Source organism: Agelaius phoeniceus, chromosome 3 (genome assembly GCF_051311805.1).
Source record: "Agelaius phoeniceus isolate bAgePho1 chromosome 3, bAgePho1.hap1, whole genome shotgun sequence".
NCBI lineage: Eukaryota > Metazoa > Chordata > Aves > Passeriformes > Icteridae > Agelaius > Agelaius phoeniceus.
Genome location: NC_135267.1, coordinates 67,829,882 through 67,843,908, shown reverse-complemented (window position 1 = coordinate 67,843,908; position 14,027 = coordinate 67,829,882). Strand labels below are relative to the sequence as shown.

At 39.6% G+C, this 14,027-nt stretch overlaps 1 protein-coding gene across 4 annotated transcripts in view; it reads right to left on the bottom strand.

The window, feature by feature from the left end:
• The window catches only part of LOC129118551 (SAM and SH3 domain-containing protein 1), a 535,571-nt gene extending 522,366 nt beyond the window's left edge, over positions 1 to 13,205 (bottom strand). For all 4 annotated transcript variants that reach the window (XM_077175534.1, XM_077175538.1, XM_077175539.1 and 1 more), the window contains exon 1: positions 12,750 to 13,205. In XM_077175534.1, the coding sequence (XP_077031649.1) occupies positions 12,750 to 13,205 (456 nt within the window). The remainder of the gene's footprint in view (positions 1 to 12,749) is intronic.
• Between the last annotated feature and the right edge of the window lie 822 nt (positions 13,206 to 14,027).

The window sequence follows — 14,027 nt, the reverse complement described above, 5'->3', positions numbered from 1 at the left end:
GGTACTTAGAAATACACATTTCCATGTAGCACTACCACTTATTTGTACAGGGGAAGAAAGAAGCTTATATAAAACTGCAAGAAACATTCTTCAGCTGCAAGCTGTCTAAACAACATCCAGAGCTGTGATTTAAACATGAACCTCTGAAAAAAAAATATGCATTTCTTTTCCATTTTTTTCTTGTATTTAAAAGACCCTGACAGTATTTGGAAAGCCAGGGTTTAAATATTCTTTATACAGTTTTCGGGATATAGAAAGAAAATATCCTCAGGGTGTTATTAGCATACCCTTTCAGACCTTTTTTTTTTTCCAGGCTGATGGTCTACATGAGCACAAGCAATGGGCTCAGGTCTAAAAAATGTGTGTATTTATCAGAAAAGAGAGCAGAAACCATAGATTCTGAAGAGAAAGCAAGGGAGCACATGGGCAGACAGCCAACTCCCCTGAACACGACTTTTTAAATTAAAAAAGAACAGGAAATTAGTAACAATGTCAGTAAAATTTCCACCTTTAGTATTGACCAGATACAAAAGCAAACTAATCTACCCATCTCCAAACAAATCCCACCCCTTCACCAAAGTCTGAGCGATCTCATCCTTGGGGCATACAGCTCCAGAACAGCATGATACAAAACCACAGTGCAAAAACCCTTCTTTCTTCAGTCTGGCTTTCTTGCAGTTTCTTTACTATAGCTCATACCACCTTTTCAAGTTTTGTTCCTCCCAGGCAGTTTAAGTCTAGTAAGGCACCAATAATTAAAATATGGAGTTATTCCTCTTAAATAGGTTAAAAATCCTTTTGAAAGAGATATAGCATCAGTAGATAATTTATTCCACGTCTTGACTTGTCAATATTTTTTATGCACCAAAAACTAAAATTGCATTCTTACTGATGACATCTTCTATTCCCTTACTTCTAGCTGAAAAATGGAAAACCATCCAGAATTTCACCAGACTGTTTGACAGGCTACAACTTAAGAGCCTCTAAACTGGAAAAAGGAAAGGGGTGGGTGGGCATTAGGGGAGGGGAGGGGTGGGTGAGAGTGAGAAAGAAAGAAAGAGAAAGAAGCAAACAAGCAGAAAAAAAGAGATACAGATTTATTTAACAGCATTTGGCTGACAACATTAAGGGCGGGTGAGGGAGGGGCACCCACAATCTCAGCAGCTCTTTCCAAGGAGAAGGGACTTTACCAGCTCGTGAAAATAGCAGCTAATAAAAATATGTTTTAAAAACCATTTAAATCTGGGCAAGATTTCAACCAGAAACCATAATGGTTACATTTTTTATTTAGTACTTTGAAAGCAAAGTTGTAGCTCCTTGGCCAAACCCTCAGTTCATTCCCAACAAAATCAATAGCAAAATTTCCACTAACTCACATGATGGGAGTAATGGCCACAGCCTACAAACCTGACAGAATCTAGTGTAAATATGCTTTTAATTTGAAAGCCCTATTATAGAAAAGATAACTGCAGAAATTTCCTCTTCTATCTAAGAGCTATTTATCCAGCATCATACAATTACATATTCCGTAGGTCTCACCTTCAAGCAACAAATGAGCAGAGCGCAAGAAAGTACAGCAAGACAAAAATTCAATTCTGTAAACTGTTCAGGTTCTAGTTTTAGGGGGTTTTGTAATGCTTTTAAGTATTCATATGTGCCCCTAAACCCATGTAATATTAAAGCCATAAATTTTTCTCTGTTAGCTTATTATTGTCCATGAGATAAACATAACCACTAGTAGATAATTACTAATCAGATACTTATCTGAAAGAGTCTAGAGAAAATTAGGGGTTTTTTTTGGTAAATGGAACACTTAGCAAGGCAAACACATACTAAAATAAAGGAAGAGAGATCAAAAAGAGAAGGAGAAAAAAAAAAGAGCAGCCACAAAAAAACCAAACTACCAAAGAGCACATAAGTTCTGTGAGGGGCTGAATAAAGTAGCAAGGTGCTAGCAATAACAACAGAGTCATTCTGAAAGTCATTTTTGGGATACCAGCTCCAAACATTTAGAGCAGAATTTATGTACCATGATTGTTTTGAAGGCAAATAAAAGCTAGCACTTAGCTAGAAATAACACACACAAACTTTCAATTAGACATCTATGAAATGAAAAACTATCAAGTACATGAAGCATATATTCATACTGCACAAAATATCAGGAAAAAACAATAACAAAAAAGGAAGGAAGATTTTAAAGTTAGAATGGGCTAAATAAAAGTATCACATTGTTCTAGTCTAGTTGTATGGCAAATTCAAATTAGAGAATGACACTTTTCCATTACAAACATGACAAGAGATACAAGGGGAAGAAAAGAAAAATAAGCTCTTGAAATTCCTTCACTACCTTCACCTTGCATTTAATTCATATTCATTGTAAGTACAAAGCTGCTATTTATTATTGAGAAGATGATACTCATTTCCTTGTCCCTGTAGGAAGAAATATACTCAGCACAAAGGAAATTCTGCCTTATTTTCCAAAATGAGATCAATAATATTAACTATTACATCAATTTCAGGCACTGAGAGGTCTATAAAATAAGTTCTATAAAAACATAGACAAAACCATGCTTCTTCCAAACCCATCACAGAGAAATAGAGGAAGGATATACAGCAACAGCTTATTTCCTGATAGACACCATAGGAATTGACTTAATGAATCCAGTGGTTGCATAAGCAGTTCTTTTTAATATATGTAAGTTAAGAATATAAATTTTCTTTTAAGTGTGTTTCCATTGCTATGATGAAACAATTCCTTAGGGAAATACCTCAATCCTTCACAACTTCTCATAGAGGTGAATTAATTCCCACTACTGAAAACTCATAGGAAAACCACCCAATTTCATCAGCAATGTTTTATAAACAGCACAACGTCCAAACCAGTACATTTGCTACACTATCAGCATAAGACAACCTCCAGAAGAGATTCTGACCACCTCTTATCATGATAATCCCTGCTTTCAATGACATGCATAAAACTTACCTATGACAAGAGTCATTACAGGCAAAATTCCCTTGAAAAAATACCCCAACAGAGCTCAAGGTTATGCAGTTCTACTCATATTTATAAAGTAGAGGTAAATAAGCACTGAGGCCACCAGCCTGGGAGCACTTAGGAGCAAGCCTGGCTCAGCTGATTCCCATCACAGCCTGATAGCAAATAAGCTCCCTTCCTTTCACTTGATGGCACATGCATGCATTTCTATCAAAGAGAAAAAAAAAATCCTGGGGAACTATTGCATCAGGACCCAAAACACTACTGAAAAGAGAATTTTTCAACATTGCTTCAAACTAGGAGATTTTACACCACAAGCCTGAGAAATACTGAAGAATTTTGCCTTAACCTTTGCTAGGGATACAAATGTTACTTCTTGAAGAGATATAAAACGAGCACCTGGGGGTTTTGTTTGGTTTTGACATTACTGGCAATGACACATACACGTTTTATCACTTCTAATCATTGGCTCTATGAAGTATGTTCCTACTGTGTGTAATTTTTAGAGCTGGACAGAAACCAGCTAGTGGTATTCCTGTCAAACTTCCTCTTGCTCCATCCTACTCAACCAACTATAGAGCATTATTTTTAACACTGTGCAAATGCTAAGTGCATGTGAAAATGCTCTCTCTAAAACACCCTCTTGGCAAAATCTTATTTAGAAGTTATCACAGGAAAGTCCAGTAAGTTTTCTTCACATTAAAACAGCAGGTTAAATCAAAATTACTCTTGTTTTAGTTGCTTTTCCTTATTTGGTGTTTTCTTCTCTTTTAAGTGTTAATACCGTAAAAGGAACAAATTTTCTTGGTTAGCAATTTCAATTTCCACCATTAGTTTCTACAAGTTAGTGTTTTAAAATGAGATCCCCTTCTGATATTTGGTATAATGTAAGAAAGAATACAGAATCAGATGCTGAAATAACCATTTGCCCTTATATTTAGGTTGAAATTTTTATCTTAGGAACTAGCACATAAAGACCTATGGCAGTCTTGATGATTCTTTATTCTGGTACTTTTCATTCCCTAACTGCAGAAAAACCTCTGCTAAACTAATTACTGGATATTTAGGGGGGAACCTTAACTATGAGGTAAACAAGAGGTCAGAGATACATTTGTATAAAAATTCTTAATGCAGTACAATGCAAGCAGTTATAAGTAGAAAAGGTTTAAATAAAATCTCAACAAAAACATTTTGGCAAACAAAAAACAATGGTACAAGAATTCAGAGATGCTGCAATTAGAAGCAGTTCTTATGATCATACTATTTGAACTAGAAAATTATGCAAAAAAGAAAAGCCTTTCAAAATGTTTGCATTGAAGGCATTTTGTATTGAGGTTATAACTTATTTTTTAGGAATACATTGAGTCCTGCTTCAGAAAGACCAGATCAGTCCCACACAGCAGTTCAAAAGCTATTATATATCCTCCTTTTCCTAGATCAATCCCTTCTTTCTGCCACAAAACTGGGGCTGGAGGGACTGTGGATGACTGCTGCTTATGGCAGTTTAAAGATTGAAATTTTTAACATCAAAGTTTAAAGCTTTCATTTTATGAGAACAACCTGGGTTCAGCCACCTGTGTAAGTCAGTGGGAAGGCAGCTGGGGACACTGAGCAAAATGGGCAGGGAAGTGATTGCCCTGCTCTCCTGAGTGGGAAAGTTTCTCTACTCATTAGAATAAAAGGGAGGAGAGAGAAGGATCCAAATAGCAGCCTGAGACACTGGACAGCAGGAGAGGGAGATGGAATGAAACTCACACAGAATGCAGAATAGGAGGAAAAAATGTCAGGAAGACCAAAGATGTATATTCTTGGGTAGGAAAAAGATTCTTTTTAGGGAAGAAGATAGTGTATCTTGAGGCAGACTTTGGGGAGGTAATTTAGGAGAAATCAGGGAATGGGTAGCTCTGGGGTACACAGAAGGCTCTGGGAAGAGCTGGGAAATGTGGAGCCAAAGGCAGAGGTACCACTTCCAGCAAACTTCTCTATTCACAAACTAAGGGCACTGATGCAAAAATGGCACACACTCCTAGTTTTGTCTGGAGGTCGTTTTGTTATTTCCTCTATGGAATATACTTACTAAGTTTTTGGTTTATACTGGCTTTTGGCCTTCTTCACAGCATGAATAGCCTAGTTACAGAACTCAGCCACTGAAGTTCTCAATGCATTTTTCTCCTAATAAAAATATTTCCTTCTGTGCATGTGAAAGCATGGCCAAGTGGCCACTTAAACTAACTCTGGGAAAAAAAAACAGTACAAGCTTTCCTTAGCTCCTGACTGAAAGGCAAAGGGTTTTTTTCGCAGACTTTTAGCTCTTTTCTTAACCAGGCCTAGTTTATTATGTATTTTTTGAGGCACAGACATCAGAACCAGACTTAATTTCCCCAAAAGATTGACATAATATGCAGTGATAACACCATATGCCTGCATCAGGATGTATTTCCTCAAAACCAACGCAATTATTCTGGGAAAAAAACCCAAATGTGTAGAAGGCATATATTTGTACCTGCCTATAAGGTTTATTTGCCATATATTATTGCTACTTCTCCCTGATTTTAAGTTACTGAGAGGTCAACTGTAAATAACTATGTTAGCTCCAACCAATACACATTAGTGGAGATTTCAGAGAATATTTACCAAACATTTATTCTAGCACAGATCTGTAAGATCTATGTCAAAAATCTGCCTCACTACTGTTTGAGCTGTTAATGGTGATACTTAAAGATTTGAAAAGTTCTGATTTTTTTTTTTATGCTACTGTTGTATTTATCATTGTAAACTCACGTAATCCTGTTCTTGTCCACCACCACAATTAGAGCCTGTAGGGGTATGCTTGTTAGCTGATTTAAATTTGAACACCTCACTCAAAAAGCAGCATCAGATGAAATCCCTGGCAAAACCCCCACTGACTTCACTGGGAATGAGACCAACTGGAAGAACAGGGCTCCAGCGAGAGTCATGAATCACTGTCATTCCCATCCTGCTGAGTTTGTGAGAATGAAGATGAGATACTGTTTGAAGGCCCTTCTACTTGTGTTTCACGTGACACGCCACTTCTTTTTGTTTTGCAAAATCATAAGAAAAGTTTTTTACTATCTGCAAGTAACAAACTGAAGAGGCTGGATGAGTCACTGGGGACAGTTTTGGGCTGGCTTGGCTCGCAGACTGCAAGTGTCATGGAAGGTTCACCCGGATCTCCCCTTCCTGCTGCACAGCCATTCCCAAAATAATGTGGCAGTGCTAAACATAGCCATGCTGCGCTCTTTTAATAAAAGACGATTCCTGCAGGGCGCACAAGCCACCACATTTGTCAAGATAAGCACATCAATATGAGATGTCATATTAGCCTAGACAAAGAGATTGAACAGATAGCTTTGTCAAACACCAAGCAGAGGGGCTCATTCAAACTGACAAAGCAAGAAATTCAAACGTTGAACCTACATTCTAGTATTAACACATTCCATCCTCTTCTGCTGTAGAAGAGTCTCAAAACAGTAAGCAAGTTCCTGTAAGTGATATAATAAATTTATTCCTAATCTACAATAATAGTATTCCTGTCAATTCAAACCTCTCTGCTGCGCTTATCAAAAACTCTGTAATGGCTGTTAGCATGTTTCAGGTTATGTTTGGATCTATACACCTTAGTGGATAGAGACCCTCCAAAATGACATATGCACAGGGTATAATTAACATGGAGAATTAACAAGCATAACTAATTGCCATGCAGCCAGGCCACCAGCTATTCCTTGATCACTTTTCTGTTACTTAAACGTAAGGAAGTTTACTCTTAATCCTAAGGCAATAGACAAAGACATTGCAGCAGTGGGTCCCAGTGCCTCATCTAAAATCTGTCATGACTTTAAACAAATTATTCACTTCCACATCAGAAATCAGGGACACAGCTGCCCATATAATGGAATATGTGAGATTTTAATATTGTTCATATGCAAAACTAGAAACATGGCTCACAAGATTACTTCTTTAGTGAGAAATTATCTTGGATTTTTTTGTATTCCACATATGTAGTTGTGTATACGGGCTTAATCATCCTACATATGGCAGAGGCAGAAGCTATGGGGGTAGGGTTATCAACATAAATATTTTCCTTAAAATGCATTTACATTTCAGAAAGATGTATGATCACCAAACTTAAAACAAGATAGGCTATCAGTGTGTGGAAGTGAAACTGGTAGACAGACTTTTGTCCCAACACAGGTGGTGTCCCTCTTGAGGTCCAGTATTTACACAAAACCCCACAGCAGGTGGGAAGAATCAGTTCAGCTTTGCACTACAGAGCTCTGAGAGAATCAAGTCCTTTGGGGGAACTACCAGAGGCTAGGCATTTCTCTTTTGCCAGGAACCTTTAAGTGTAGCTTTTCCTTCAAACTTAGAGCCTTGTGGAGGATGTGGGAAGGATTCCCCTTGCAGGGCAGCTGCTCAGTCCCACACTGCTCCTCTGCCAGGCCACACCTCGATCAGAGCTCAGAAATTACTCTTAACACAATTGTGGAAAGGGGGAAAGAAAGCTGTGGAGTCGATACTATCCTCTCTCAGGATGCCACCTGTAATGTACCCTAATGAGATCTTCCATCCCTCTTAACTGAAAAATAATGAAATCCATGAAGATTTGCATTCAACATTTCCAGAGGAGATTGAATACACTTTAAAATATTCAGGAACAATTCAAATGCAAATACAATATAGTACTGTATTGTTCACATTCTGCAACATTTTGCTTTGATGGGCTGATTGGAAGATCTTTTCCAGTTTGTTTTTTGTGAGTTTAATAAACTGGGACTTTGAAACAGCTGCCAAATATATGAGGTGCTATGTTTTCTTTAAAAGAAAACAGAGTTGTGAAGTCAAAGGCAAATTCCATGGTATCTTATATAAAATACCTTTTCACTTCCTGAACATTGCCTGTAGCTTTGCTAATTTATTGCCATGAAAATATTGTTACTACTTAATGCACTAGTACTTCTGTCAATAGGCAGCTTTCCCCAAGGCATATTTGAGAACGCTCTGCTAATCAGAGTTGATGCAGTTATTCTAAAGCAGCCAGGTCTTTAGAAAAAGGTTCATGTTTAATTCCAGTACAGGTGAGTGTTGTCATTTCTTCAAAGCACAATATTTTTAATTTGCTGAATTCACTTCTGTAGATGTCTAAAGCACTGATTACAATTTCCCAGCCCCAGCTTGAACCAGTGTATTTCGAAGTAGAATTGCTGGCTTCTTTACCTCTTAAAACTTAACTTTTGTGAAATATTCCTCATTTTGTAGTGGCAAGGATTAAACAAAGACTTAATCAGAGCCACAAATCTGTGCTATATTATCAGCACATAACTTAAAAAGAATGCATTTGGGTGTTTAAGCAGATACTCACTTGGATCTGACATTTTACTTTTCTACATCTGCTTGAACTCTTGAGATTATGATCTCATGCATCTGAATTTTTAGTGTTTGTTTTCCAAGCATGCTGATAATCATGAAGAGCACAGTGAGTGACAATGAGGTCATGTACATGTACAAATGTCACACTGCATTTTTATTCTCTCTAATAAATATGGAAATCTCCATGACTATAACTTTACTGAGGCTAAGAAAATAATCTTAATTGGTGTGGGAGATTTAATGCATGTATGTTTTTAATGTACTTGCAATTCTGTGCAGATGAAAAATTAAATAAAGTTCTTCAAGAAAGAGGTCAGGCCATTTATTTCAATTAGAAATAATAATGAAATTACAGTAAACTATTAAATGTCACTTAATCTACGTTCAAGATAAATAGAGTACTAAATTTCTCTTGGCATGTTCCACAACAAGGTACCCTACTTGTCTTTTTATTGACAGAATTGAATGCTCCTCTGCTCCCTCTTCCACAGTGACATTTAGTGACTTTACTTCTTCGCAAACCCAGCATGGACATTATCCATTTTGGAATAAGCCTACCAAAGAAAAAAGTGGTTTTGTGTGAAGTTGATGGCTATACTTCTCAGATTCCCTTGGTTCAGATCAGTGCTGTGTTTTCCTACATTCACCTTCACTGTAATGCAGGGGGTATGCTCATTTTGGTTTCCTTCTGCCATCAATTTGTTTCCCAAAACTTCTAGAGGTAAAAGACTGTCAAAAGTCTTCTACACTGAGCATAATTCACTTTCTAATTAACGACAGAATTATAACCATCAAAGATAATTTTTTTGAGCAGCTAGACGTTTCAAGATGACAAAAAGTTTCACTTGGTCATGGGCTCTTTTTTGAAGGGCATTAAATCCCATCACCTCCAGAAGAAGTTTCGTAGACATGGGAGACTCCTAAGGCTACCAGCCAGCAATAGCAAGCTTGGTGAAAAAAACTAAAACATAAAGCTTTGAGTACTATGGAGCATTACCAACATGGAACAAAATCTGACTCCTTTGCAGCTTTCCTCAGTTACAGTTAAGTTCCTTGGTTTACCTGAAATACACATAGGATACAATATAAGGAGGTGAGGCCTCATACAAATTCTCCATGGAAATAGTCAAGATGGCTTATGATAATTCTCTGTGTCTGAAGTCACCCACACACATGGCTTCAATTCCAAGTCTGCACGTCTTTTAAGGGATTTATATTAAACTCTGCAAAGTAGCTGTTAGCCATTTCTGCTGACTGAAATAAAACTAAGTTAAACTAAATTTTACCATAGCAATAGATTTCTATTCTGCCAAATCTGTTGTTCCACCTTTCATCTGAAACTACAGCAAAAAGGAAAGACAGCAAAAGGATGCTTTTAACATCTCTACAGCCACATACAATATTAATTTTTGATCTTTTGACATGTTTACAGCTCAGCCAGCTAGCAAAAGACTCTGAAGAAGCCAGAGGAGCAATACTTCCAGTTCTCAGGGATGTTTTAAAAAAAAACACCAAATCTTGCTTGAGAACTTCTTAACTGAGTCCAAGAAGTACTCCTCAGGAAACAAATGCATATACATATGCACATGTACACACATATACACACCAGCAGGGTCCTCCTTTCAGAGACACTAAGTTCTGTGCATACATATTAAGAAGAAAAGATGGCATTCTCCATGTAAGCCATGGAAGTGGAAGACTAGTATGCAGCTCAGCACAACCAGAAATGCAAATAGTTGTTGAATAGGTCATTGGTCTAGTGCCTCACTCCAGAACGTCCACATGACAAGGATGAGTAGTAAATGTATACAAAAAAAACCATGACATAAACCTTCAAGTTGATTCTTCAGTCCTGTGTGCTGCAGAAAATATACTCAATTTCTCTTGACATGCAGAAGCCTCTATATTCTACATATGCTGTATGTTCTATATAAAACTCTAATGCTAAAATTATATCCACAATTTTCTAAAGTTTGGCTTTGTTGGCCTTTTTAGGTTTTGTTGGGTTTTTTTTAAGAGACACTGCTATAATATGGCTCTTTCCCAAATGCAAAAATACAGTATTTCATCTTTCTTGCTCTAAACAACATCCAATGAATAATGTACAGTGACGTGATCTTCTGCTATTTACTTTAAGCTATTTTGCAGATAGATTGCTACAGTGGGTGGCATTCAGAATAATGCATGTTGAGCAACACACATTCAAATCTTGCCAGCTGTATGCTTTCTTACAACATGCTACAATGTAAAGTGATTCATACAGAGAAAAGTTTTTTCTGTTACTGTAAAAAATGATGTTATATGCATTTATCATCCAAAACAAATACATTGACACGACAACCTGAAAAAAAAACTAGGAAAATAAACTTTGTTTCTCTTTGTATTTCAAAATATTACATTTGGATTTTAAAAAATTAAAGCTAAGTGATGCTTTCTGTGTAAGTCAAGCTTGTCCTGACAGTTAATCCACATTGTTATCAGACTCATCAAATTAAAATAAAGTGAGCTAAAGAAGAAATCAATGCCAAGGATTTGAATTGCCTTGATGTCATATGCTGGCATCTGATAAATTTTACAATTCCTGTGGAAAAGGATCACAGAATCATTTAAATTGGAAAAGACCTTTAAGACCACTGAGTCGATCCTTATCCTGCACTGCCAAGTCTGCCACCAAACCTTGTCCCAAAGTGCCACTTCTACACAACTTTAAAATACCACAGAGAGAAGGCAGATGATGCACTTGGGAAGACTGAACTGTTAACTAAGAACACCCACAAAGTCAAATGGAAGAAGTGAAACACAGCTGTGGAGGTGGTAATGTGGTGCAGCTACACTGACAAGCCATAACTTCCACGGAATTTCTTTTATATCAAATGTGTAATGGTAATTTCAATCTAATGATGTGTTACTCCAAACCCTGGGGGGAAAAGACTCTCCGCAAAATGACACAGTAACTTTTGGAAGATGTTATACTTGGACTATATGTTCATGAGTGTTAAATTTGACATAATGTCTCTTACCGTGTCCTCAGCCAGAAGCTCAGAAAAAGGGAACAAATAAACATCCCAAACCAGACAACTGTGCTGTACTTGAGAAGAGACTATGGGCCTCTGCCACTGAGATGTTAAAAAATTGGAATACTGAAATTTGTAGTTTTATTATCTGCACTTTTACAATGTTATCCAAGTTGAATTTTACCCATTATCCTCACAGCCATGTCCATGACAGCAGATAACACATTCTCAGTTTTAATTCCTCAGATTTCTGTAAATTCGAACTTGCAGCCCTCCCCATCACCTTGCCTCCATACATTCATAAGCATTTCAGAGAGACAAAGTACCCACAAGTTGAAGGTCAACATCAACTGCTCAGATGTTCTGAAAAATGAGACTTCAAATCATTGAAGAAAATATGGGCAATTTGGGTCATCAAACTACTCTGAAGCACTTCACCCTGAACTCTTTAACCCCCATGCATTATAATACCTTTGTTTCTTTCACAAATAATTTTCTTCTCTACGGTATTATTAATTTTATTCTATTGTTATACTTATTCTGCATATTACATTTTCAGCAGGAAATCTACCAAAAATTTCAGACAAAACAATTTCAAACTTCCAAAACTGATGAACCTTGCATTATAACCTTTTCAAAAGATAAGAATTAGGTAAACATTGAGGCTTCATCAGCCTGGAATGGACTCTACTGAGATGTACCCTTTTCTGTCCTTTCAGCAGACTGTGCATCCTGGAGACCGGCTGACCTGTGCTGGAGCCCGATGAATAGTTTTGACATTCACCAGTCACTACCATATTCCAGCAAATAAATCCAGGCAACAGTTGGATTCAGCTGCTGGAGTTCTTCCTCCAGCCAGATGATCGCTTATTTCAGGAGCCATTTCACCAACAGAAACTGACTAAAACAGGACCACTAGCAAAAGATGAGAGAAGCCATCCCTCTTGAACACAATAGAAAAGTTTCACAGAAAAGACAAAGAAACGCCCAAACAATTAAGACCATCCGGTCAATTTCCACTTTCCCACCTCAAACTCAACCAGACTAAAAGAAACAGTTAATGAAAAAAAGGGGAGGCAAAACCTAAACACAGCATCATGCCATACCACCAGTGCCAAAAAGTGCTGGTGGATCTGACCTTTGTTGGTCCCACTACTCTTCGCACCTTGCTGGTGTTCAATCCCTACCATATTCTCCTCCAAAACGCCACTGGCACAACTGGAGAAACATAGCACCGGTACATGGCAGAGGCGGGACCAGGCCCTGCTGGACCCCCATCTCCAGCCCAGCCGCCCCGCTACTCCCAACAGCCACGGCTGCGCTGGGGTGGCGGCCGGCGAGGACCCTCTTACCTTGTTGGAGTAGGGCGGCTTACTCAGATTGATGCCGTCGCGGATGAGCTTGTCCCGGATCATGATCTTCAGCTTCAGCCTGGGGTACGCGACCAGCCCCCCGCCGCCGGCCGCCCCCCGCCGCCCGCCGGGCCGGGCCCTGGGGGCCGCCCCCCGCCGCGGCTCCTCCGGCCCCCCCGCCCGGCGGGGACAGCGCCCGGCGGGGGCGGGCGGCGGCGGCGGCGGCTCCAGGGTGAAGTAGAGCCCCGCCGCCCTCTCGTCCGCCTCCTTCAGCCGCCGCACGGCTTCGTGGATCCGGCGGCGGTGGTGGGGCACGGCCACGCCGATGGCATCCAGGTCCGGGTCGCCGATCTGCTTGCAGACCTCCAGGTCATCGTAGCCATTATCGACGAAGGACTCCGCGTACTGGGGGAGCTGCAGGGTCTTCAGCCACTCGTAGACTATGTTGGTGCACATGCTGGCTCCAAAATAATAACGATTGCAACTTTCAGCACTGAAGCCAGCCTTCCCCTTTCCACTTTTCGTCAAAGGACATAAAGCCACAAAAACTGCGATGCAAGTAAGAGGTCTCAAAATCAAGGTCAAGAAAACATCCACCAGGAAAAGGAAAAAAAAAATCCTTAAAGCAGATCAGTAGGGCACCGCAAGCACTGCTGACCGAACCCCTCCTGCTTATTCCTCCTCTTGTACCGAGTACAGCCGCTTTCTGCCACCGGAGAAGGGAGGCTCGGACTGGAGAGAAGCAAAATATAAGGGTGCATCCCCTAAAATTCCAGGTCGCTGCTGCACAACATCCACCCACTTTCTCTGGAAGTAATTTGCAGTCGCTGTCTTTTTTTTTTTTTCTTTCTTCCTTTCAGTGTTAGTTTCTGTTTCTGCTTCTGTCTCACCTTCCTGCGCTCTGCCGTATGATGAATCTGTTTACTACAAGTAGCTGCTTTGGTACACGATGGTGTCGGGGGAGAGGATCCCGCACCCTCGCCCAGCGTGGGCAGGGGTGCCGGTGTGCAGTGCGCTCCTCTCCCGTGCCTCTCCCAGCAGCGGGCGCACACGGCGGCTTTTGCTTTCCTTTTAAACAGCTCTTTTCGGATTAGGAGCAAAACAGAGGGAAGGAAAAAAAAAATCCCACTCACTTTTCCGAGTTACTTTCCCAGTTTCCCTTCATCCCCGTAATGCTGGTTAAATGCGCTTCGCTGGCAGCGAGACCAGAAACTGCTTTCCAGCCCCACTTTCTCCGCGCTGATGCCGGCGGTGCCCTCCTGCCCCAGCGGGGTACGC